Source organism: Acipenser ruthenus, chromosome 3, assembly GCF_902713425.1.
Source record: "Acipenser ruthenus chromosome 3, fAciRut3.2 maternal haplotype, whole genome shotgun sequence".
Taxonomy (NCBI): Eukaryota; Metazoa; Chordata; class Actinopteri; order Acipenseriformes; family Acipenseridae; genus Acipenser; species Acipenser ruthenus.
In genome coordinates, this window is record NC_081191.1 from 71,740,378 (window position 1) to 71,765,569 (window position 25,192).

Consider the following 25,192-nt stretch of genomic DNA (forward strand, 5'->3'; position numbering starts at 1 on the left):
GTATGTACTAAGAGAAAATAAGTTAATGAAAAGAGCCGCAATATACTAATTTAAATATTTGTTGCTTCTTCTTAGCGAGCTCTCTAGAATTGCGAGAGTCGTGTGACATTGTTCAAATAAATAGTTGTGGTTGTGGTTTGCTGCAGCACGGGGTGCCCGAAGGATAACGTGTATACATGCAAAGCTGCAAGAATCAAAATAGCATTGTTTTTGTAAATGTCATTTGTACAATGCATTCTGTTCTGTCTTCATTTTAACTATTTTAATACTGTTATATATTAAAAAAAAAAAAAATGAAAGGCATTTTAATCAGATTCTGGAGCCCCCACATTCACCCCCCAAAAGCTTTTCATAATCATACAGTAGCCCCTCGCTAAACTGGACATGTTTGTCCAACATAGGTGTCAGGTTTAAAAACAATACAATAAAATCGCACACACGTACATTTATAGTGCTGTGGCAAAGTGGCTTGTAGTGAACAGGTCTAGAGGTGATGCAGTGCTCAAACAATGACAACAAACAGTGTTCACGGTCCAAACAGTTCTTTAATTGTTTTCACGGTTTGGCACTATTAAATAATAATGCTGGCAACTACACAGCAATGAGTAATTGCACAGCTAAGCAAAACAGGGTTTCAGTCCTGAAATAATAATACAATAATATAGGCACGGCTCCGCGTCCTTTCTCGCGGTGCTCCAGTGCTGGTGATGAATACACAGTTCTTTTGTGACTAGTGCAGTATTTGGAATCCGGGTTTTAATGCTGGCTGGCAGCTCCCGGTTGTTAGCCGTCTACTAATTACAAATAAACAGTGATTAACAAAACACTCGTTTCGTTTTATGGTTATTTCAGCTCTCCGGTTCACAACCATAACAAAGGGACAGATTGCTCGGCCACGCATCCTGATATACTTTGTCACGCCCCCTTTGGTAGAGTGTGCAATCACGTCTCCTCCAATCCATGACTGACTGTGACGGAAATATAATGAGTTCTGGTTGTAAATCTCCCTCTCGACCTGTGAGGGTACGAAGTAGCGAAAGGGAAAGGCTTTGGACAGGTTGTCCTGACAGTTTATTCCCTGGGTCGGGAAGTCAATCAGCCTGGAAAAAGACAAGACTCCAGTGCGGGAATGTATTGACCTGGAAGGTAAACGAGGTAGCAGCTGCAGGCAATAGAATCAGCTGCAATCGTTTACCAAGGGGTCATGCATAACCGCATAAAAGGGGCTGGAGAATTGTAAATCTTTTCCTTCGCTTTTGGTTTCGAAATAGACCCGGAAGGACCCGTGTACTGTGTATTGAGCGTATCGTGAGTGTTTGTTTGTTTGTCTTGTCTATAATTGTTACTTGTGTGTTTATAGACTGCTAACACATTCCGGAGCTGTCGCTAAGAGCCAGCACTGAACCCGGAACAGCACTGCACTATTTGTCTCTCTTTAAACTGTATCACCCACCACGAGCACTACAGCACGCACCCAGGACTGGTGACCGTGTTTGTATATTGTGGGAGAGATACCATATTTATTGTTTAGGGTTGCAATCCCTGTTACTGTTCTCCGTGTTTTACGCATTGCTGTGTATAACCAGAGTTTATTATTTGGTCACCTGACCTGGATTATAACAAAAATAAAACATCTATTTTCCATACCGGATTACAAATCTCTGCCTGTTTATTCCTGCACTGCATCACCTCTGCACCTGTACATAATCAGCAACCACTCTGCCACACGTGGTGTTAGAGTAAGGGGATGGATCGCAACGCACTAGCGGAGCTGCTGGAGGCGCTGGATAGCAGACGGAATAGAGAGGAGAGAAAGAGGGAGGAGCGCTACACTGTGCTCATTGAAAAGGTAGGGCTGGCACTTTCAACAGCAGAAGCCCCTACCGTAACACCAGCAATGTCGGCACCGAAGGCTCGGAGGATGACCCAGAGGCGTACTTGGTGGCGTTTGAGAGGATGGCTACCACCGCGTCATGGCCGCAGGAGCTCTGGGCAAGCCAGCTGGGACCCTGCCTGATCGGGGAGGCTCAGCCAGCCTACCAGGCCATGAGTGACCTCAGCGCCACCAGTTATGACCTGGTCAAGCTGGCCATTCTCCGCTGCCTCAACATTACGCCAGAGACACACCGGGTATGGTTCAGGGAGTACCGAATATCCCGGAGACACGCCCCAGGGTGGTTGCAGAGCGGTTGTGTGACCACATGGTCCACTGGCTGACCCCAGAGAAGAAAACCAACCTGGAAATGGGGGAAGCAGTGGTGGAGCAATTCTGCCATGTGGTTGGCGCCGATACGGAGATACGGCGCCACAACCGCGACACCCTGGAAGTCGCCATAAAACTGGCGGAGGATTACGAGGACTCCCTGGTCTCCGCTCGGATTGGGATACTGTCGGTTCCCGCCCCTCGGAGCAGCCGACCCCTACCTCTCTCTCCTCCAACACCACCCCTACCATCAGTCCTGGGACCCAGACCTCCGAGACCGCCAACCCCAATGGGCCCTCTTGCCTCCTCTTCATGGAGACCAAGGTTGGCCCCCAGCTGGGTTAGAGGTGCTGCCCCTGCCCCATTGCCCTACCAGCAACGGGACAACTACATAACCAATGTTCCCTCTGTCCCCCCAACGTGTTTTAGGTGCAACCAACAGGGACATCTGGCCAGGTCATGCCCCGCTGCCATGGAATGTGACGTGGCCGCGTGTAATTGGGCACCTGAGATAGGTAAGCGCGGGGAAATAGGTCGGGAGGGGCCTTGTATGATTGATGTGGTTTTAGGCAATGTGAAAATCCACGCATTAGTGGACACAGGATGTGAGCAAACCTTAATTAGAACAGCTCTCTTGGGCGGTGTGTCATGGTGGCCACAAGGTCAGGTGGCCATCTCCTGTATCCATGGAGACACGGCGGCATACCCCACACTAAAAGTATATTTATTGGTAGGACCGATAAAATGTCACCTGTTAGTAGGGGTGGCGGAAAGGTTGCCACATCCAGTTATTCTGGGCCGAGACTGGCCAAAATTTAAAGAATTAATGCAGATAATGGCAGTCTCAGCCGCACACGTAAACGTGGCAGAAAAAAAGAAAAAGGAACGAATTGGTGATGTGTTTCCTTTTCAAGCCGAAATGTTTTCTCCCATTTTCCGTCCTAGAAAAACAAATAAAGAGAGAAGAACCGCAAAATGGGAGGGAGCATCACTGAGACAAGGCTGGGGTCTGGTGGGAGAGTGCTTGAATGGTAACAAACGCCAGTCAAAAGAAGTCGGAACGCAGTGTGACCGAGAGGGCGAGGTTACTGGGCCATCCAGGGCAGATGCTACTCCAGCCCCTCTCAATATACCGGACATGTGGTACTCAAGCGCGGACATAGTGTGGGGCCAACATAATGACCCGTCACTAGTGCACGCTTGGGGGCAGGTCCGGTCTATTGAAGGTAAGGATGTTGATGGCGCTGGGCCGCTAGTATATCCACACTTCAGTATCAAGGGGCAATTACTATATAGGGTAAATCTAGCCGCGGGCACAGGACAGCCTGTAACACAATTATGGTTCCCCCGTCTTGTCAGACCGAGGTCATGAGGCTGGCGCATGATATCCCTTTTGCGGGGCACCTCGGAGCTGACAAGACAACGGAACGGATATTGGCTCGATTCTATTGGGTAGGTCTTCATACTGATGTGTCGAAATATGTAGCCACATGCCCAGACTGCCAGCGAGTAGCGCCAGGTCGAGTGCGCCCCGCCCCTTTGGTTCCACTGCTGATTATTTCCACTCCTTTTGAACGCATTGCAATGGACATAGTGGTCGCTTTGCTACCTACTGACTCTGGGTATATGCATATATTAGTTGTGGTAGATTATGCAACGCGATATCCAGAGGCAGTTCCATTGAGGTCCACTAGTGCCGCTGCAATAGCCACCGAGTTAGTACAGATTATGGCTAGAGTAGGGATCCCCAAGGAGATCTTGACTGATCATGGAACCAACTTTCTGTCTAAAACGTTACAGCAGGTATATAAAATATTAAAAATACGTCCCATCAGGACGTCTGTTTATCATCCACAGACGGACGGTTTGGTGGAACATTTTAATCAGACCTTGAAGTCGATGCTGAGACGGTTTGTAACGCAAGAGCAAAAACATTGGGCATCGCTCCTTTCTTACCTCCTTTTTGCAGTGAGAGGGGTGCCGCAGAGTTCGACAGGGTTCTCCCCCTTCGAGCTCTTGTACGGCCGACAGCCTCGCGGCATCCTCGATCTGTTGAGAGAGGGGTGGGAAGAGCACAAAGACTCATCCAAAAATGTAGTGAAGCATGTGCTCCTACTAAGAGATCGCCTAGATTTGGTCGGTCATTTGGCCCAGGACAACCTCAGATCAGCTCAGCACCGACAACAGCAGCATTACAACAAAAATGCACTAATTCGAACTTTTCGACCAGGAGACAAGGTAATGCTGCTGCTTCCCTCCTCAGAATCCCTGTTATGTGCTAAATGTCAGGGGCCATATGAAGTGATTTGGGCTATAGGAAAGGTGAATTATGAAATTAGACAGCCCGATCGCCGTAATGAACGTGAAATTTATCATGTCAATTTATTAAATCCCTGGCAGGCAAGGGAGGTCTTGTTTATAGCTCCAGGCAACATAGAAGATGATTTAGGCCCTTGTCCAGAGACTCCTAGCACAAAAATCATTCCGATGGGGGAACAATTGGTTCCAGATCAGCAACAGGAGCTGCGTAAGCTTATTGAGGAATTCAGCGATGTTTTTTCTGACTTGCCCGGCAGAACTAATTTGGTTGAATATGACATTATCTCTCCACCAGGTGTCATCGTGCGGGAGAGACCTTACCGGATCCCAGAAAGTTGACGAAGTGGCGTTCGCAAAGAGGTACGGGACATGCTCGAGCTTGGAGTGATTGAACCTTCCAGGAGCGAGTGGTGCCGTCCTATTGTCATAGTGGCTAAGAAAGACGGCACCAACCGCTTCTGCGTGAATTTCAGGAAGGTAAACGCTATTGCCAAGTTCGATGCGTACCCTATGCCTCGGGTCGACAAACTTTTAGCTAGACTGGGTAAGGTGAATTTTATCTCCACTTTGGACCTGACGAAGGGATACTGGCAGATCCCTTTAACCTAAAGTTCTAGAGAGAAAACTGCATTTTCAACACCAGAGGGGCTGTTTCACTTTAAAACCATGCCGTTTGGGCTACATGGTGCGCCCGCTGCCTTTCAGAGACTGATGGACCAGGTTTTACGCCCACATCATTGTGTTAGTTCCATGATCAGTCAATATCTCTTTGGGGAGCCCTACTCTAGACATAATCTGTACTAATTTTTCGGCTATTGCAGCTGCACTAGTAGACCTCAGTGGAACTGCCTCCGGGTATCGCGTTGCATAATCTACCACTACTAAAATATGCGTATACCTGGAATCAGAAGGTAGCAAAGGGCCTACTATGTCTATTGCAATGTGCTCAAATGGAGTGGAAATTATTGGCAGTGGGACCAAAGGGGCGGGGCGCACTCAACCTGGCGCTACTCGCTGGCAGTCTGGGCATGTGGCTACATATTTCGACACTTCATTATGAAGCCCTACCCAGTAAAATCGAGCCAATATGCGTTCTCTCGTTTTATCAGCTCCGAGGTGCCCCGTAAAAGGGATATCATCCACCAGTCTCATGACCTCAGGCCGACAAGACGGTGGAACCATCAATTGTGTTACAGGCTGTCCTGTGCCCATGGCAGGGTTCACCATATATAATAATTGCCCCTTGATAATAAAGTGTGGATATGCTAGTGCCCCAGCGTCTTCAACATCCTTGTCTTCAATAGACCTGACCTGTCCCCAAGCGTGCACCAGTGTGGGGTCGTTGCTTTGGCCCCACACTAGGTCTGCGCTTTGGTCCCACATGTCTGGTATATCGAGAGGGGCCACAGTAACATCTGCCTGGATTGCCTAGTAACCTCGCCCTCTCGGTCACATTGCGTACCGACTCCCTTTGATACCATCCAAGCTTTCTCCCACCAGGCCCCAACCTCGTCTCATTGATGCACCTTCCCATATTTCAATCCGTCTCTCTTTCTTTTGTTTTTCTAAGACGAAAAAGGGAAGAAAATAAGTCAGCTTGTAAGGGGAAAATCTCACCAATCGTTTCCCCTTGTTTGTCTGCCATGTTTACGTGTGCGGTCGGGACTGCCTTTTTAAGCAATTGTTTATACTCTGGTCCTGGACCAGAATTACCGGATGTGGCAACCTTTCTACCACCCCCACTACAAGGCGGCGCTGCATCAGTCCTACCGATATATGTTTTTAGCATGGGATATGTCGCCATATCTCCATGGATACAGGAGATCGCCACCTGGCCTTGTGGCTGCCACGACACACGCCCCAAGAGAGCTGTCCGAATTAAAGTCTGCTCACACCCGCCGTCCACTAATGCATGGGTACTCACTTTACCAACAACCACATCAACAATACAAGGAGCACAGCCGGGCGACATGATAAGGCAGCGGGTTAGGGGCATTGAATTGCTGCTGCCTCCATGGTAAAGAGGTGGGCTGGCCCATTGGGGTCGGTGATCTGGGAGGTCTGGATTCCAGAGTGAGGTGGGGTTGTGGTGGAGGTGGAGCCAGTCCCCGGCTGTTTGGTGGTGGTGAGGGAGAGGTCAACAAGCTGGTTTTAGAGGAGATCAGGGAGTCCTCAAAGTCCTCCACCAGTTTGACTGTGGCTTCCAGGATGGCTGGATTGTGGCACCGTATCCACGCCTGGGTCTCGGGGCCGACCACATAGCAAAATTGATCCAGGGCAATGGCTTCCCCCATTTGTACCCCCGTCTTCCTGAGGGGGCTAAGCCAATGCACCATGTGGTCACACAATTGCTGCACAACCACCCTGGGGCGGGTCTTCGATGTCCTTAGGTACTCCCTGAATCGTACCAAATGCGTTTCCCCCATGATGTTGAGTCGCCAGAGGATGGCCTGTTTAACCAGGTTGCATTGGCTGGCCTCTTCATCGGTCATGGCCTGGTAGGCTGCTTGGTCCTCCCCGATTAAACAGGGGCCCAGCTGGCTAGCCCAGTATTCCTGAGGCCATGACGCAGTGGTAGCCAACTGCTCGAAAGCAACCAGGTATCCCTCTGGGTCATCCTCTGCTGTCATTTTCTGTGCCCTTGCTTTAGGGGGCGCCATCACGGGTCCTGCTGGTACCTGGAGTACTTCCCCGCAGCTGACTCTCTCGATCAGCGCCATGTACCTCTGCTCTGTCTTTATCTCCGCAGCCTCCCGTCTCTCATCCAGCGCTTGTAACAGCACGGATAGTGCAGTGACGTCCATAATCCTGTGTTATGACACCACGTGTGGCATGTAGTGCGCAGGTCTAGAGGTGATGCAGTGCTCAAACAATGACAACAAACAGTGTTCATGGTCCAAACAGTTATTTTAATTGTTTTCACTGTTTGGCACCATTAAATAATAATGCTGGCAACTGCACAGTATACCATGCCCTCACAGGTCGGGAGGGAGATTGTTGACTTAGATTAATTCGCCCTCTGTCACAAGTGCTCAATGCATTTTAAATGTAAATCATTGAGCTGAAATAACACTAATGTGGTTTGGGTAGGCTTTCTGACTTTTTCTTTGCGCTCAAATAAGACCAGTTGGAAATCGTTCTTATTTGTGGACCCTTTCAGGGATGGCGCTGCTGTTCTGCCGCTTCATAAATCTCATTTTAATATCACAGACTTAATTTACATATGAGCCCCACCTACAATTTACAATTTGATGGAATGGCTCTAGTTATCAATATTATGTTTTCAGTATCCTCACAATGTGGGATTTTAAAATCTTGGGGATCAGGGACTTGTTCCCCCTCTCTTCAATTAGAAGTATGAATTAAGAACATATATGTACCCAGAAATCTTATATATCACTATGTGGAACATTTCAGCACCAATCTGATGACATGAGGATGCTTTCCGAGGCTTTTAACTGTCTACATTTGGAAATGAACATAAGTTAAAGAGAACATTTCTTGTGGACCATTACATGTTTCTGGGAATGTCAGTTTGGCATGTTTTCATTTGGCCCTGGTTGAAAAATCCAGGTGGGGATTTGAAAATGACCACAGAAGGGGCAAACAGATCCAATCAGGTTCTCCTTGAGTGAGCTTACCTGTGATGTCCATTTGAAAATCTGATGGATCCAAGTCATTCATCTCAGGGCTATAAGACAACTGCTATAGCTAACAGAGAGCTGCTTCAAAAAGACTTGGCAGGCAACAATCTTAAAACCCATAATACTGTTACAGTCTAAAGAACTCATCCTTCAAAATATATTTTCCCAAAAGCCAAAGTTTAAAAAATTAGCATTTTTACCAAATTGTATTTTTCTCTTGCAACTGTGGTCTAATTGTACTCCAAAACACATTTTTACAATGAAGCTTATCTGTCATGCATGACACATAATATAAATACAAATATTTGTAAGTTTAAATTCCTGAAATTGAAAAACCTGACTTTTCCCATACATTAGCATGTGTCTTTGCTCTACTGTGATTCCCCCCCTCCCCCACCTTCAATTAATAAAACGGTTGCTGAATACCTTTTTAACAATAATCCAGTGACTGAACTTTATATTTCCAGCATCCTGTAGATACTTGCATGACAATAAAAACACTGTCTATATCTCAATTTTTGATTTCCTTATTCTATAGCAATTACCATACTTTGTTTGTGGCATCAGTTATTTTTATGTTCATTATAATTATTTGGTCGACCAGTTCCTTGTCAATTTCAGGGGGTTAGCTGGTGCGTGCGATGCAGTTGTCTACCATAGCTGTAAAAGTTAGAATCTTATCACAACCATGAAGGCTTCACATTCTTGAAGCACTCTGTTTTAATTAGCTGACAGTAATGTCATGATTTGTATATCATTTAATTTACAATATCATGGCATTGTAAGCCCTGTGACCTTTAAATGTATTTCAGTGTAATTAATCATCTTAAGAAATGCATACAAAAAATGTGAAACTCCGGCAATGTATGTAGCACACACTTTTTGGGCAACTGAGTTGTTCCTCACATGACTGATTAATTGTTATGCAAATATAATCTCTTACTTGTATTGTGTGAATATAAAAGCAGTTGCCACTCGGTTTCAGGCAAGTAAGCCGCCTTAAAATGTGGTCATTATGAGACATAATGGAGAAAACACAATACTGTGGCTTTCGACACCATCTCGCCTGAATGAATTAGGAGGTAGTGATCATTACGGAGTGAAGTCCCAATTTAAACAACATGCAGACTTGTCACAGGCGTTCCTAATACGGTAGAGGTTGTTTAACTGCGTCATGTACAGCTAAATTGCATGTGACTCGTATAGGTATATACATATATTTAAACGTCTGACATGAATGATACTGGTGGAGTAAAAAGCAATCATTTTACTGATTTCTAAATAGGTAACTTTATGTATCGCCTTGGTATAGAATTATAGCCTAGTTTATAAAATAATAAAGTTTTAGTGATAAAAAAGACTAAATTCAAATCTACCACCTCAGAATTACATTTATTTTAAGTGTTGCTAAGCAAGGTAACCTAAATGTGTATGTAAAATACATAATAAAAAATAAAGATATTACAGCTTTTTGTGTCTATTGTAATGGTTATGTACATTCTGTTATAGTCTGTGACTTAAGTATACAGTAATTTATTTGAAAAACAATACAGAGATATTGAAAAATGCAAAGGAATAATATGAATACTGGGCTTCTGCTAATAAAATCTTCATGGTTTATTTATACCATTATCAGAATCCTGCACTTGCAACACAGCCCTACATAAATTTTTTAAGTCTAAAACCTTTTCTACAATCTAATAGAAAAATGTTCAGAGCTCCACCAGTCGGTCTCCAATCTTGCCTAACGAGGGTTCTAAGATCTTGCCCTTGTACAATAAGTGCAAGATTACAGTATCTCTATGAGCCTTAGCCTGCAACAGACATGCACTCATTTTTTGTTTTCTTTGTATGAAATTGAACTAAGAGAGTCTGAACTTGAGAGACAAGGATGCAGTTGTCTGCTGCGCAACAAAAATGTAAATAGCTGGCAGATTATTTGTAATTCCGTTCAGTTTCTAAACTGGTGCCCTTCATTACACGGCCCACAGGCTTCACGTGGCCCACAACATGTAGAATTGTAACCCACCATAAATTACTAATATGGCTTCAGTAATATAGAATTGTTAGAAATTTAGACTATCAAAAAAATGAACACAAAACGTTGAACTGATTTGGAGGCAGCTGAGGCTCTTTCACAGTAATGTAATTACATATTTTTTTTTTCTTTTCAGGGCATCCTATGTTTAATGTGTGCCACTATTATATGAAAATGTGTATACAGTGATTACCCTACATAATATGCATAATATTGTATAATATGTCATATAACATATACTAAACATATTATGGGATTAACTATATGAACCATTTACAATCAATTTGCAAACTTATTTAGTAATGGTTTCCTAGATTGTATTCGGTCCATACCAATATGTGCAAATGATGACTGCGTACAGATATATTGCACTAGGTCGGATTATGTTTGTAAATGTTGTGTGGATCATATATCTCTCTATATTTCTCTATTGACTTATTTGTACATTTTACAGTCAGTTCATTATCCAATATCAGTTATAAACAACAAAGACGATCACAAGTGATTTTGTGATTTTGCATCTATCAATAAATCCTGCCTGTGTATTGGGTGGGGGTGGGGGGTAAGTGAAGTAATCTTAAATAATAACATATGTGACAGATTAAGAACGTCTTTACAAACATGTTAAGTGTCAGAGTGAAAATATCCCCTAATCAAATTAATCCAGGATAGTAACCTTTAAGCTGTCAGGACTAAAACTAAACATGTCTGTGTAAACTGACAATTTGTTTGTTTTACCACCGAATAACCTTTTCGAAAAAAAATATTTACAAATACCATAAAATTAGATCTTCAAATTATTTTAAAAGAAAAGAGGAATTTTCCTAACAATATGCTTCATACATGTGCTGTTGATTTCTTAGGACATTGAAAAGAGGTTTGCTTGTTTCGGTTCATCCAGTTTATTCTACAATATTAATGGCATGCAGTTGTAGTAAAAAAAATTACATACCCCAATGAAAATTTATAATTTCTAGAAATTTCTTGAAAACAAAAATTTTAGGAAAAATCTTTTGTAGCAAAAGTTTTGCTTTTGTGGATGAGGAAAAAAAGTTACATTTATTTAAGCATTTTTTTTTTTTGCAAAACTCTAAAAATGCTAATTCAAAAGTATTCATACCCTTGAATTCTATGCTAGTATTGTCTACAGGGTGCTAGAAATTTAAATAAGATGATGCAGAGCCTAATTCTACAAAAGTCTAGAAAATGCTGGATTGTAGGTGAACATTATAAATGCTGGATTGTAGGTGAACAGTATAAAAGGGTTAGACATGTTGTTTGCTGTCATTACCAATAAGTCAATATGGGAAAAAGTAAAGAGCTATCTGACCTTAGGCAGAAACTTATTTATTGTCATGAAGCTGGAGAAGGATACAAGAAGATGTCCAATCATTTCAGTAACTCAATTTTAACTATTGTTTCTATTATCAAGAAGTGCAAGACTCGTGGTATTGTCACAACGCTCCCTCGGTCTGGAAGAAAGAAGGTTCTTTCACCAAGAACAAGTAGAAGAATTGTGAGGAAGGTTAATAACAATCCGTGATTGACTGCCAAAGATATTCAAAGTGAATTGGCTGCAAGTGGGACTGGGGTTTCCATTTCAACCATAGGTCGAGTATTGCATGGTGAAGGTCTCAATGGTCACAGGCCAAGGAAAAAGCCACTCTTAGGAAAACGTCATAAGGACAATTGGCTAAAAGTTTGCAAAATGCATTTGAATGCTGGATATGAGATCTGGTCAAATGTTTTGTGAAATGATGAAACAAAAATCGAGCTATTTGGTTACGCTGATAGTCGTTACGTTTGGAGAAAGTCTGGTGAGGCATACAAATAAAAGAACACCATACCTACTGTCAAGAATGGAGGTGGTAATATCCTTTTATGGGGCTGTTTTTCCTCTAATGGCACAGGAAATTTAGTTCCAATACATGGTAGAATGGATTCCATAGCATACTGTCACACGGCTGGCTGAGTGGTGCCGTCAGACCCCGGAAATAAATAACACACAGGACAGACGAGGTGAAATGATGAAGACGCTTGCTTGCGCCGGTTTATTATAAATAAAAAGGTTTTAACAAAACACAGGACACGGCACTTGCGGCCAAAACAAACAGACAAACAAAACGAACAGACACTAACAAACAGGGACAAACACTAAACAAACATGTACCGTGCTGGTCCTCCAGCACCACGTAGCAATTGCTTACTTTTTATGGTTTATTTTCTCTCCTCACTCTCTCCCGTTCTTTCGCCCTGAACACACAACCCAGAGTGAGTAAAACGTGCATTTATCTATACTGTTGTGCTGGGATTCAATTACTAATTAATTATTCACTTGAATCTCAGCACATGAATTAATTATGTACAACCTTGTGCTCACATATTAAATACTTTAAATGCACGTGAAGTGAAGTGCCATTCCCGTGCCTAAATACAATTATACATTTTAAATAACTCGTGCTGCACACACCCATTTATATCCCGTGCAGCCATGCCTATACACCAACATTAACACACGCAACATACAACATAGAAATGCACACAGCGGCGGGGCACATTGCCACACATACCAAAAGATATTGGCCAATCATCTGAAACCCTCCGCTACAAAACTTGGTTTAAAGCGCAACTGGATGTTCCAACACAACAACGATCCAAAGCACACATCAAAATCTACTTCAGAATGATTAAAAAATAATAAAATCAAGGTTCTGGAATGGCCTAGTCAAAGTCCCGATCTAAATCTGATTGAGACTCTTTGGTGTGAGTTGAAGAAGGCTGTGCACAAGAGAAGTCCTCAGAATTTGAATGAACTGGAACAATTTTGCGTTGAAGAATGGTCAAAAATCACTAAAGAATCATGCCAAAAGCTAATTGACAAATATCCTCATCGTTTAAAAGAGGTTATTATTGCTAAAGGTGCCTCAACTAATTGTCCTTGTCAGAGTATGAATACTTTTGAATTAGTATTTTTGGAGTTTGCTGAAATAAATAATTGTAGACATCTATTTTTTTTCCCTCATTCACACAAGCAAAACTTTTGCTATAAAAGATAATTATTTGTTTTTTGAGAAACTTCTAGAAATTATACATTTCCTTTGGGGTATGGACACTTTTGACTACAACTGTATTCAGCAGATTATGTTTTCTGGGAGGTTGGACACTACATTCCTACCTGGGGGCAGATTAAGTGTAAATTCAGTGTCGAAGGGGTCCCCTGCACAACCCTGGTGGACACTGGTTCAAGTGTGACATTGGTGTGGCCGTATATCTACCAGAAAGCCGCTGAAAAAAGCATGCCTGCCTGGAACCCACTACTGTCCAACTGTGACCGGGGAGCTGGTGCCAATGAGGGGAAAAGGGCCCAAGGATTCAGATTGGGGCCTCACCATATGCCACAAGGTGTGGGTAGCAGCCGTGGAAGACTCCTCCATCCTGGGGCTGGGCTTTCTTCGGCTGCTCAAGTTCCAGGAGATGCAGTGCCAGTCAAGTTGTGGCCCCGTTGACAACCCCTGGCCCGGCAGGAAGCAGCGGACAATGTCCTGAGTGAGATGCGGGGGGCAGGCCTCATTGAGCTGGTGAAGATCAGCGCTGTCCGGGACTGACCCATCCCAGCAGATCAATGCCAGCTACAAGGGTTCCTGGGTCTCGCCTCCTACTACTGCAGCTTCATCGCTCATTTCACCGCCATCGCGGCTCCCCTGCACCATTTTCTGCGGAAAGAGGGGCTGTTCGTCTGGACGGATGCTTGTCAAAACACCTGCCTGCGAAAAGCGCTGACCCAGGTGCCGGTGCTGTTGCCCCGATTCAGATCACTGGTTCCTACTTGACACTGACACCAGCAACAAGGGGATTAGGGCAGTCCTGTCGCAGTGGCGGGCAGACAGAGAGCTGGTGGTGATCTACTTCAGCTAGCCCCTGAGCAAAGTTGAGCTTAGTATTGTGTGACGCAGCAAGACCTGCTCGCAATGTTCGCGGCTGCCCTTTACCATCTGCACCGACCACGTCACACTCCAGTGGCTGCTGACCGTCCAAGAATGAGAGAGGTAGGAGGCATGCTGGATCGAGCAGCTGCAGCTGTTAAATTACCAAATCCAACACCTGACTGGGGAGTGCCATCTCAACACTGTGCGGAGGAGTACTGCAGCCACTGCCAAAGACGGGAGGTTTGGGAGTAGGACCTGACTGTAGTGGACCAGCCAGCGCGGGGGAGACAGGCGACTTCAGTGACCTGCAGGGAGCTGTTCTTGTCAACGTGGTCACATCATAAGAACATAAGAACATAAGAAAGTTTACAAACGAGAGGAGGCCATTCGGCCCATCTTGCTCGTTTGGTTGTTAGTAGCTTATTGATCCCAGAATCTCGTCAAGCAGCTTCTTGAAGGATCCCAGGGTGTCAGCTTCAACAGCATTACTGGGGAGTTGGTTCCAGATCCTCACAATTCTCTGTGTAAAAAAGTGCCTCCTATTTTCTGTTCTGAATGCCCTTTTATCTAATTTCCATTTGTAACCCCTGGTCCTTGTTTCTTTTTTCAGGTCGAAAAAGTCCCCTGGGTCGACATTGTCAATACCTTTTAGAATTTTGAATGCTTGAATCAGATCACAGCGTAGTCTTCTTTGTTTAAGACTGAATAGATTCATTCTATTAGCCTGTCTGCATACGACATGCCTTTTAAACCCGGGATAATTCTGGTCGTTCCTCTTTGCACTTTTTCTAGAGCAGCAATATCCTTTTTGTAACGAGGTGACCAGAACTGAACATAATATTCTAGGTCAGGTCTTACTAATGCATTGTAAAGTTTTAACATTACTTCCCTTGATTTGTTGTATCATGTATCGTTATTGCTGTGTTACCTGTTTGACAATGTGGGCAATAATCCTTACACTAGCAGTGCACTAGAGTGGACAATTTGAAAATAGATTTGAAACAGACATTAAAAAAAGAATAATAACAGGTACATTATTTAAGCAGTCATAGCAACACGTGGTGAATTGTAGCGCTATGTTTCTCTTTTACATTATATAATGTTCAAACGCTACGGATAGACATACATTTTTTTTACTACCCTGTAATCAAGCAGTAATTATGCATCACTTTATTACTACTGTATATTATATATTTTTTATTAGTGATTACTGATTATTTAGGCATTATTAAGGCATTAAAGTTTTAACGTGAAATTGAAAATCTTGCAAATGTACCCTTGGAAATGAATATACACATAAATCTACGACTTGATAGTGTGTAGATGTTTTTGTCGAATGTTTTATTAAACCCATCTGTAATTGTGTGTGTTACTTTTGAAGGTGTATACACATTTTCAAATCAACCCAATAAGCTAATCTCAAGTTATAAGAGTCATAAGAAACAAACATCCATACAAGAAAATTTATAAAAACAGTACAACACCAAAGTTCCAAAGGTGCTGGAAAGAAAAGCTTGTCTGACTTAAATTAATCAATTTAAAGAGGATGATGCTGCAGTCAGTTTGGCTTTGAATATATCTGAGCGGATTTAAAGAGTGTATCTGTTACATAGAACATGGTGGAAGTCAACAATACAGTATATGTGTTGCAGATATCTCAACTGGACCACAGATTTTGAATTACTAGAACCATCCTAGTGTCCGAATCCTACTTAGTGTGGCAGTTGGGATCTGCAGAAAAGTATAATTGAGAACAATTATTATATGTCATACAAAATGGGGACTCTTATACACTGATCCTGTCTATCTGTCTGTCTGCCAAAATCTATGAAATGAACATGATAACTTCCCCGAAATTTGCACCATTTTATATAATGACCCTAAAGCTTGAAAGTTGTCATGGCTTGAATTGCAACAGAATTAGAAAAAGAATACTGTAGAAACAACACATTGGGGGGCATGTATCAAAATCGGCCGATGCAGCACCAAATTGGCAGAGTGTAAAGCAGTGTTCTGTCATGGCACAACTTTTACCCCATCCCGAATGTGTTAACTAGCACAAAATTAATGAGGCACGCCGTAAACTGCCACATTTAAATAAGTAAATGCGCTGTGCCGATGTCCTGAAAATAGCGCCTCCCCTCCAAATGGGTTACCTCAACTGAACAATAGGCAGGTCATTTGGAGAGGCAGAAATGACCTGTGTTGTCTAAGTTTCTTGACTTTATATTATATTATTATTATACGATGGATAAAACCAAATATACATAATGAAAAGGATAACTTAATGAACCAGGTTTATTATACGATGAATACAAATAATTGTACATAATGAAATAGCCGGTATCGAGCTATAATTTCATCCTCGGTACTCTCCCTCTGTTCCTAGGTTGTTCAGGAAGGTTAAGAGCCTGCACTCTCCGTTGTAAGAAATACGTTATGACTGCTGCTGTAATGCTCTTTCCTATCAGCTGCTTTCTGGCTTTTCCTTTGCACCCAAATAAGAGTAATTTGAAATCTCACTTATTTTTGGACCATTTTAGGGCTGGCGCAGCTGCTCTGCTGCTTCATAAATCTCATTTTAATATCACAGACTTCATTTACAAATGAGCCCCACCTACAATTTTCCCATGCATATAATTAAGGTTTGACACGCCTTAAAATGCATGGCTAATGATCGGCGGAGTGCACAACATGACCTTAACTTGCCAAAAGTGTCATGATACATACGAGGCAATTTTAAGGCTGGCGTAAACTCGGCGCTATGGCGTTAATGCCATCAAAAACACTTGATACATGACCCTCATTATTGTTTAAGGTAACTTTATATTTCAAGTTTTAATGCCTACATAGAAAAAGGTTAGATACAGTCTGTGCATCAGGAATTATGTAAACCCCAGTCATTTGTAAATGCCCCTAGGTCCTAATATATCTTTGTATTGAGTAAATGCATTACTGTCAATTAGTCCATTAAAGTCTTTAGTATTACGAGCATGTGTAGCTGTATGTTGCATTACTATTGCCTGTGTTCATTAGCTGTTTCACAGTTTATTATACAGCTTAGGGTATTAACAAACAGCTGTTTGTATTAACTGCGCAGTTGAAAACCTTCATTTGCACATTTACTACAAAGAAAGAAAGCAGAAGAATGTTTGTTGTTTAAAATTAGAAAAGATGTGACTACCAAAAGAATATTATATGAGTATTTATGTAATATCACAATTCAGAAAAAAGTGGGATTTGACCTCAGATGTAAACAAAAAAGTGTACAAATGTCATTTTAAACCTGCTCACATTTCATATCAGAATGATGAGATGTAAATAACCTCATTTAAAATGAGCGTCTGTATTAGTAAAATGCCCTGTTTAATGACAGCATTAACTATGTAACAACAACATAATTTGCAAGGAGAGTTGTCCTTAGCCTACAAGATATGTCATGTCCAGATTCTTTGTGTTGTTAGATGACAAGATTTAAAGTTATAGAAACATTTAGTATCTCGTATTTCTCTTCATTCCTGGAATTGTTATGATTTGGTTTGGAAGCTTTTGGAAAATGTGAATATATATCGATATAAAAAAAAAGATAAAAAATAGAGCGGTTTATCCATGCTGCACACGACACCAACTTGGTGTGTTTGAGCTCATTAAACATGCGTCATGTTAAATCAAAACATATTTTGTTGCATTTTGACCATGCTTCTAGCAAAGACTATTGATTGCCTTGTAGTTTTTTCAAACCAATTAGAAGTCTTGGATTGGATAATCCACTAAATCAGTAAAATTCCGAAGCTAGGTGAGAAATTGCTCAAGAGTCATGCATTGGGCAGCCCTGGTATAAAGGATGCTGGATGGCTCCATGAAGTACATTGTTAATGTACGTTGACCCATCTTGTTGGGTTACCTGAGCAAATCTTTTCTGCATTTTCAATTTACATCCCAATTAAATTCCAGCCATCAAAGTGCAACTTGAAATAGCACCAACTTATTTTCAAAAGACTGCCGGAATCAAGATTTACCTGCTCACCTGTTTTATTTGCTGGCAAAATATACAGTACAAAAATATTTTTTTAGGGATGTTTTTCAGAGCTGGTTGATGTTTTGATAATTCAAACGTGTTACCGTACAATAATGAATGAATGAATGAATGAATGAATGAATTAATTAATGAATAAATGACCTATGCAACATGTATGAATGGCAGTTTGGAATGGCTAGGCTTCTAGTTAGGAACAGGGTATGAGATTGACAATCGAACATTGGTTTTGACCTCAACTCACGACCAGAGCAGTCTTGGTATTTAATTCACTGTATACAATTACCATTGCTGTAGACATTTTAAGAACATTTTAAAATGGAGTTTAATAGTGTCTAAAAATACAAACATATAACATATCTAAAACTGAGAAGTCATTGAGTTAATTTATACCAGATGACACTGCTGCATGTGACTGCAGGCAGACCTATCCTAGCAACCTAAGCAGCTACTGTCTGTAAAAGTTAGCTCGTGGGAACACTCAAGTGAGAATAATAGGTGCATCTACAGACATATTTTGTGGTGCACGTACTAAACAGGAAAGAATGAAAACACTAATTCTGGCACTGGAGACAAAAATGTAAACATGTAAACCATCAAGCTTTCGTATAGATCGGATTAAAAAAAAAGTACTGAAAGTTATTTCAAGTGATCAGGGAAGATAAGAAACAACACAGCAAGGTCAGATACATCTCACAGGTATTGTTATAATTTATATGCATGTGAAACTGTCTCAAAGTTTCTTTTAGTGTTTTTAAATTCACTACTATTAAGTGTTTAATAGTTATGGATGGTGTTCTATAAATACCATGTAGATATTCACAAAAAAAAAAAATCTGTATTTATTTAAAACAAAAAACAATGGGTTTCTATTTTGTGACTATAGCCCATTGTGTGAAAAACTAAGATATTTTCTGTGGTATTCATTGAGTAATGAAAGTCATATAAAGCTGTCCCTGCACCCAAGTATTTATAAATATTTGTTTTAAAAATTGGAAATCAGTTTAATAATAAGCAATTCTGCAACAGAATTTATGCATTTCATAGTAAGACATGTGTCTTTGCAACTCAGTGAAGCACATGCATCTATGCACATGTATGTTTATCTACAGGCCATGGCAAGTTATGCATGGGTAAGTAAGAGTGGAATGGGTATAAAGCAATATTACCAATCCATATAAATGTCTGGCAGGGTAAGTGGTCATTTATCAATCCACCAACCTCACCATGTAATTTTGTTCCATTTTTGGTATTTCTAATTGATCAGACACATAAGCCCCTTTCACACTGGCATGCTGTACCCGGGTCGGAACCTACCGGGTCAGGACCCAGTGTCATGTGGATTAGTTACACAATTTCACACTGCTTTTGATAAAGCATGGTTGACCTGGTTGACAGATGCAAGTACACAATGCGCGTGTCAATGCCCCGGAAGCAGCTTGTTATGGACGCTTCCATCCAAGCTTCTCTGGATTGAACCGTCGGCCCAAATGTTGATTAGAGTAAATGTTTCTTCATCCCTGCTGCAATCTGGCTCATGGTGTGTCTCAATGAACAAAAATATGGCAAAATAAAATAAACAGAAATGTTCCTTGTGAAAGTGGAACCTTCACACAGGTGTGGCTGTTTGTTATTTCATTGGCTTAAACCTAGGACACATACGAGCGGCGCGGCACCTCTAGCAGGGAATGGCAAAATGCTGCACACATCACTCACCTTTTATTTCAATTAAAGTGAACACACATTGACGAAAAAATGACGTTGCGGAAAAGTGTCGCAGCAGCAGAATTTTAGAACGGCAAAATATCGCTCGGTGAGCGATATTTTGCTGCTCAAACATTTTTCCGCAGCGCCAAACCAGGGTCTAGCCAATCAGGTCCATGGTGTGGGATACGTCATGTCTTGATGAACTCGAATATCCATCAACATAGAGGAGCTACTGATAGCTGAAGTTTCTCAGCATCCCGAGCTATTTTATTATATAAAAATAAGAATTTCAAGGACATTAGTTATGGATCTATTGAATGATCCAAAACAAATGCTAACCGCTTACACCCCGCATTAATCCAGTTACTTGACATCCTGTATCATTTGTCAGACATACATGTCAAGTAATTAACCAGTTGATCCCTTTTTTCCTTAATAATAGCAACTCCTATACAATGTATAAATACAGATACAGTACCACAGTCCAGTCTTGTTAAGTGCGGTGCTGGATATATAATAGCTTTTTTTGTAGAAAAAAGCTTTCACATTGTATCCCAAAATAAATAGCATATTTAACATACATATCCTTAGGTAAATAAAAGGCAAATATTTCTGAGTAGTGTTCTGATATGGGAACTTATAACGTTCGATCCTGATAAAAATTTCTGGAGATGGACATGGTCGTTCACTCTGCACTCAAGCAGTAAAAGTTCAAGAATAATATACATGTTTTGGGTTGTTGTACAGTGCTGGGAGGTGGTGGGCGGTCTTTCTTTTTTTTTTATCACCGCTTCACAACGTTGATGTGTGTCCACCAAGCAAAGCAGTATTGTCACGCGCTGCCCTGCTTTGCTCCCCACAAGTGGTGCTGTGCCACTCGTGTGTCCTAGGCTTTACGAACTTCCGTTGTGCATTTTGTCTCACTCAACCTGGATCAAAGCGTGTCAACTCACATTGGAAAATACAGTATATAGTTAACAACTTTGATGTTCATTGTTAAGTATTATGGGTAATTTCAAGGAAATTAGTATCTGTTACAGTATACGTAGGGCTTTTTTTTGTGTTCAGTTCAGGGGGTTATCGTTTTTTGTATTATTATTTGGCAAAATCGGTTATTCTTGGTTATTAAAAAAAAAAAAAACACCACTCAAACACATACGTTTTCAGTTTCTATAATGCTGTAGCATTTAAGGGGAACAAACAATAGCCAGACGACTGCAGCAAGATCTCATTCAGATGTTTATTCATTCAACGTCAGGACACCACAACACAGCCCCGAGCTGCTCGTAGGCAGCTCCAAAATAGAGATCCCCCCAAACCATATTGGCTCACATACACAAGGGCACATTTACATACACACTGGCCAATCACTCAGACCCTCGGTCCTGCACAAGCAGCTGACCGGCGGAACCGAACACAGATCACAGTGCAGCAAACACAGACTCCCATCTACATACAGTTGCATTGTGCATGTGACACGCCAGACAGCGCGCAAGTACTGCCTAGACACAAAACGCTCTTTACTCACAGATTCATGCAGGGTGAATTACAAACGGCGGGAAAGACAGGACAGCACACGTACACACACACGCACACTTAGCACAGATCGCTACAATACATTGAATGTACGTTTCACTAATACATATACAAACGTTAACTTACTGTGGTAAAGTGAGGATGTCCACATCAGAACTCTGGCAATGTAGAAATGTGGATACATTTTGAATCTGAGAATTGTGAGAATAAACAGATTTAATTTTACACCCATTACTGCCCACGTATCTATCACACTACATTTCAGGTTGTGTTTTTACCACCCACCGTATCGTATGACCTATAGCATACTGTAGTAATTAATCTCAGCATACAAGAAGTTATTTACATTTTTTCCTAAGATTAAACATTCATCATGGTACTCTGATTAAGGTTTGATTATGTATCTATAAGGACAATAATAATAATTAGACAGTCATTGTACACATGAAAAACTTCATTAGTAGAAGCGGAACTGTACAGCAGTTTTATATTTACAGTGACTTTTTCGGTTAATCACTGAATAAAACCGTAACGCCATGCACTTGTTTGTTTGTGTTCATGGTCCTTAAGCCCGTTGCTAAGCCAATGGCATATTGACACAAATTACGTGTATTAAGTAGTGCACAAAATTCATGATTGGTCAGTTGCAAAGTCCTTGCACACTGCCCGCCTTCTGAAAGCTGTTTTCTTTATATAGAGAGTTGTGACTGATTGACATTATTTAAAATATGTTGCCAAAACCCATGTTTATCAGTTTAAGAAATTAAAAAACAAATCTTGTAAATAGGTTTTCTGGGGTATTTTTTTTGGTTGTTATCATTAAAACCGAAAACATCAAGCCCTAAGTATACTATATACTATTTTATCTTTTCTACAAACTTAGCAATCTACTGGATCAAAGTGGCAACAAAATACTATATCATTTATTCAGTAGAGATATTAACACAATTAAAGCACTGCTGCTTGTGCATCTTGGCTGGGGACCAACAGGGAGTGCTGCATTGGCATTTGTGCTTCCTCAGCGTTTGGGAGGAAAATCGTCTGTAGATACTTTCTCATCTTGCTTCAGTGAACCCTACTAATAAAATGGAGTAAAATAGATTGAATATTAAGTTGATTAAAGGGGCATTACTGTATATACCAGTAGTGTAGTACAAGTATCTGGACAAGTTATTCTGGTCACTAACATCATAAGTCTATTGCATACTTGTTTGTAACAGAATCCTTACAAATGTCTTCAGGTCAAATACTTTTTTTTCACAATTTGAAAGTAACTAGCACTTATTAATTGGGGTTTCAAGGCTGAAATTTGGAGTGGATAAAGTAAACAATGTAAACTGCAGACACCATCAGTTTCCTATGGGCAGTGAAGTGTAGTTTGTTCAATTTACACTTCACAACAACATCTGATGGGCTTTGTCAGTGCTGCACAAAGTAATTAAACCTGAAATCAATAGCAGGCATTTGTCATGTTTACAGCCGCTCTTTCTGCTGGGTTAAACTCATCAGTTTAGTGCCTTTCTGTTTTGCTGCAGAGACACACTCCATTCTTTCGACCGAGGACGGGAGCTCCCAGGGGGCGGCGCTCAATTGGCCGAGCGCCGCCCGGGGGAGGGAGGGTTAGGTCGGCCAGGGTGTCCTCGGCTCACCGCGCACCAGCGACCCCTGTAGTCTGGCCGGGCGCCTGGGGGCTTGCCTGTAAGCTGCCCGAGAGCTGCGTTGTCCTCCGACGCTGTAGCTCTTAGGTTGCTGCATGGTGAGTCCGCAGTGTGAAAAAAAGCGGTTGGCTGACGACACACGCTTCGGAGAACAGTGTGTGTTCGTCTTCGCCCTCCTGAGTCAGCACAAGGGTGGTAGCGGTGAGCTGAGCATAATAAAATAATTGGCCATTCCAAATGGGGAGAAAATAATAAAAATAATTGGCAATGACTAAATTTATAAAAAAAATTAAAAAAAAGATGGGCAGGCACAATGGACAGTTACTTATTGTAATTTATTTACTGGCTGTCCTCAACGGTATTTGATTAGCATTATCTGTTGCTGCCTAGTTCTGTTAACAAAAAAATCCTAACCCTTTTAACAACACCTGATTCAGAGACAGAGGACAAGCTTGACAAAAATCAACGAGTCAGTAAATAGCTACACCTTCTCCACATTAAGGGTCAATGCAGCTTGTATTCAGTTGTAGGTTAAAACTGAAGGCATCTTCATACAGTTGAATGATAGAAGACTATCTTATCGGCTGTGCATGAAGTAGCTACTGTAAGATATGACTAGCATTTGTTACAGCCTATTGCAAGGAATTCAACTGCTGTGACAATAATTCCTTTTGCACCTTGCAACATAACTGAAATAGTACATTGTATATTGTTCAGCTAACTTAAAGGGCACATAAGGACCTTTTTATTTTATTGTGTTACATGTGTTGCTACAACTGTTTATATGTAAGGTGTGTGTATTGTTTTAATTTATTATTATTTTTTGTTTTTACGTATGGCTTCCCCTGTACCCGCATGGACCTCTCAGAACTACATTTCCCATCATCCTCCTGCTCACTGGTAATTCCATCTCAGTTACATATGTGAGCAGGAGGATGATGGGAAATGTAGTTCTGAGAGGTCCATGCGGGTACAGGGGAAGCCATCTTGAGGCAGGGAATGCAATTTAAAAGTTTAAAAAAGTGGTCAAAATGTAAAAAATAAAATAAAATAAAACAATACACACACCTTACCTTGTACCACAGTAAAATAAAAGGTCCTTATGTGTCATTTAAGGTCTTAAAATACAATTTGAAAAAGAATGCACCTGAAACCCCTACTTTTGTTTTGCTACTACTAATCAAGCAGCCCTGTGAGGGAAACTTATAGTTTTATAAATCCATCATTGTTCATTCAATAGCCTATATCTCAGGAAATTCATATTTTTAATGTTATTATTATTATTTATTTTTTAGCAGATGCCCTTATCCAGGGCGACTTATAATTGTTACAAGATATCACATTATTTTTACATAGAATTACATTATTTTTTACACATTATGTTTACATACAATTACCCATTTATACAGTTGGGTTTTTACTGGAGCAATCTAGGTAAAGTACCTTGCTCAAGGGTATAGCAGCAGTGTCCCCCACCTGGGATTGAACCCACGACCCTCCAGTCGAGAGTCCAGAGCCCTAACCACTACTCCACACTGCTGCCCCGATTCTCTAGGTCAAGTTTGATAGTGTGTATCGTGCAAGAAAAATTAAATCAGATGTATATAAAAGTTTCTAATGATTCTAAGAGCTATATTGAGATCCTTGGGTTTTAAAATGTCAACAGGATGAAACAAAGTGAAAGCATTGATTTACACTTTCAACTAATTTGTTGATTAATTTATTCAAATAAAATGAGGGTGTCTTCCTTTTTTTCATAGACTGCACTGCAAAACTCCCGCCAAAAAAATCTGGACCTTGCCCTGGAGTATCGAGCTCTGCAGAAAACCTTCCTTGAGATCAAGAGTAGCCTGGTGTGCAGCTATGATAAAAACGTCCAAAAGAGTGCGTCCCTGCAAGATCACCAGCAGGTAAGATTCTACAATTTAAAAAAAATAAATAAAGATGATCCAGACTCAAGCGTTTAATATCATATTCAAATGTTTTAATTTTTTTTTTCACAAAAATAACATTTAATAACATTATAAAATTGAAAACATAATGGAAAGTTGGGGACAAGATTTTCAGAAAACTTTGACACTCAATCAGTCATCTATAGCCTGTGGAACAGTTCAACCAGCATTAC

General features: G+C 41.3%; 1 protein-coding gene across 2 annotated transcripts in view; it reads left to right on the forward strand.

Moving 5' to 3' along the window:
- The window catches only part of LOC117394341 (coiled-coil domain-containing protein 178), a 102,752-nt gene that overhangs the window by 38,078 nt on the left and 39,482 nt on the right, over positions 1-25,192 (forward strand). For both annotated transcript variants that reach the window (XM_059016258.1, XM_033992498.3), the window contains exon 19: positions 24,828-24,977. In XM_059016258.1, the coding sequence (XP_058872241.1) occupies positions 24,828-24,977 (150 nt within the window). The remainder of the gene's footprint in view (positions 1-24,827; positions 24,978-25,192) is intronic.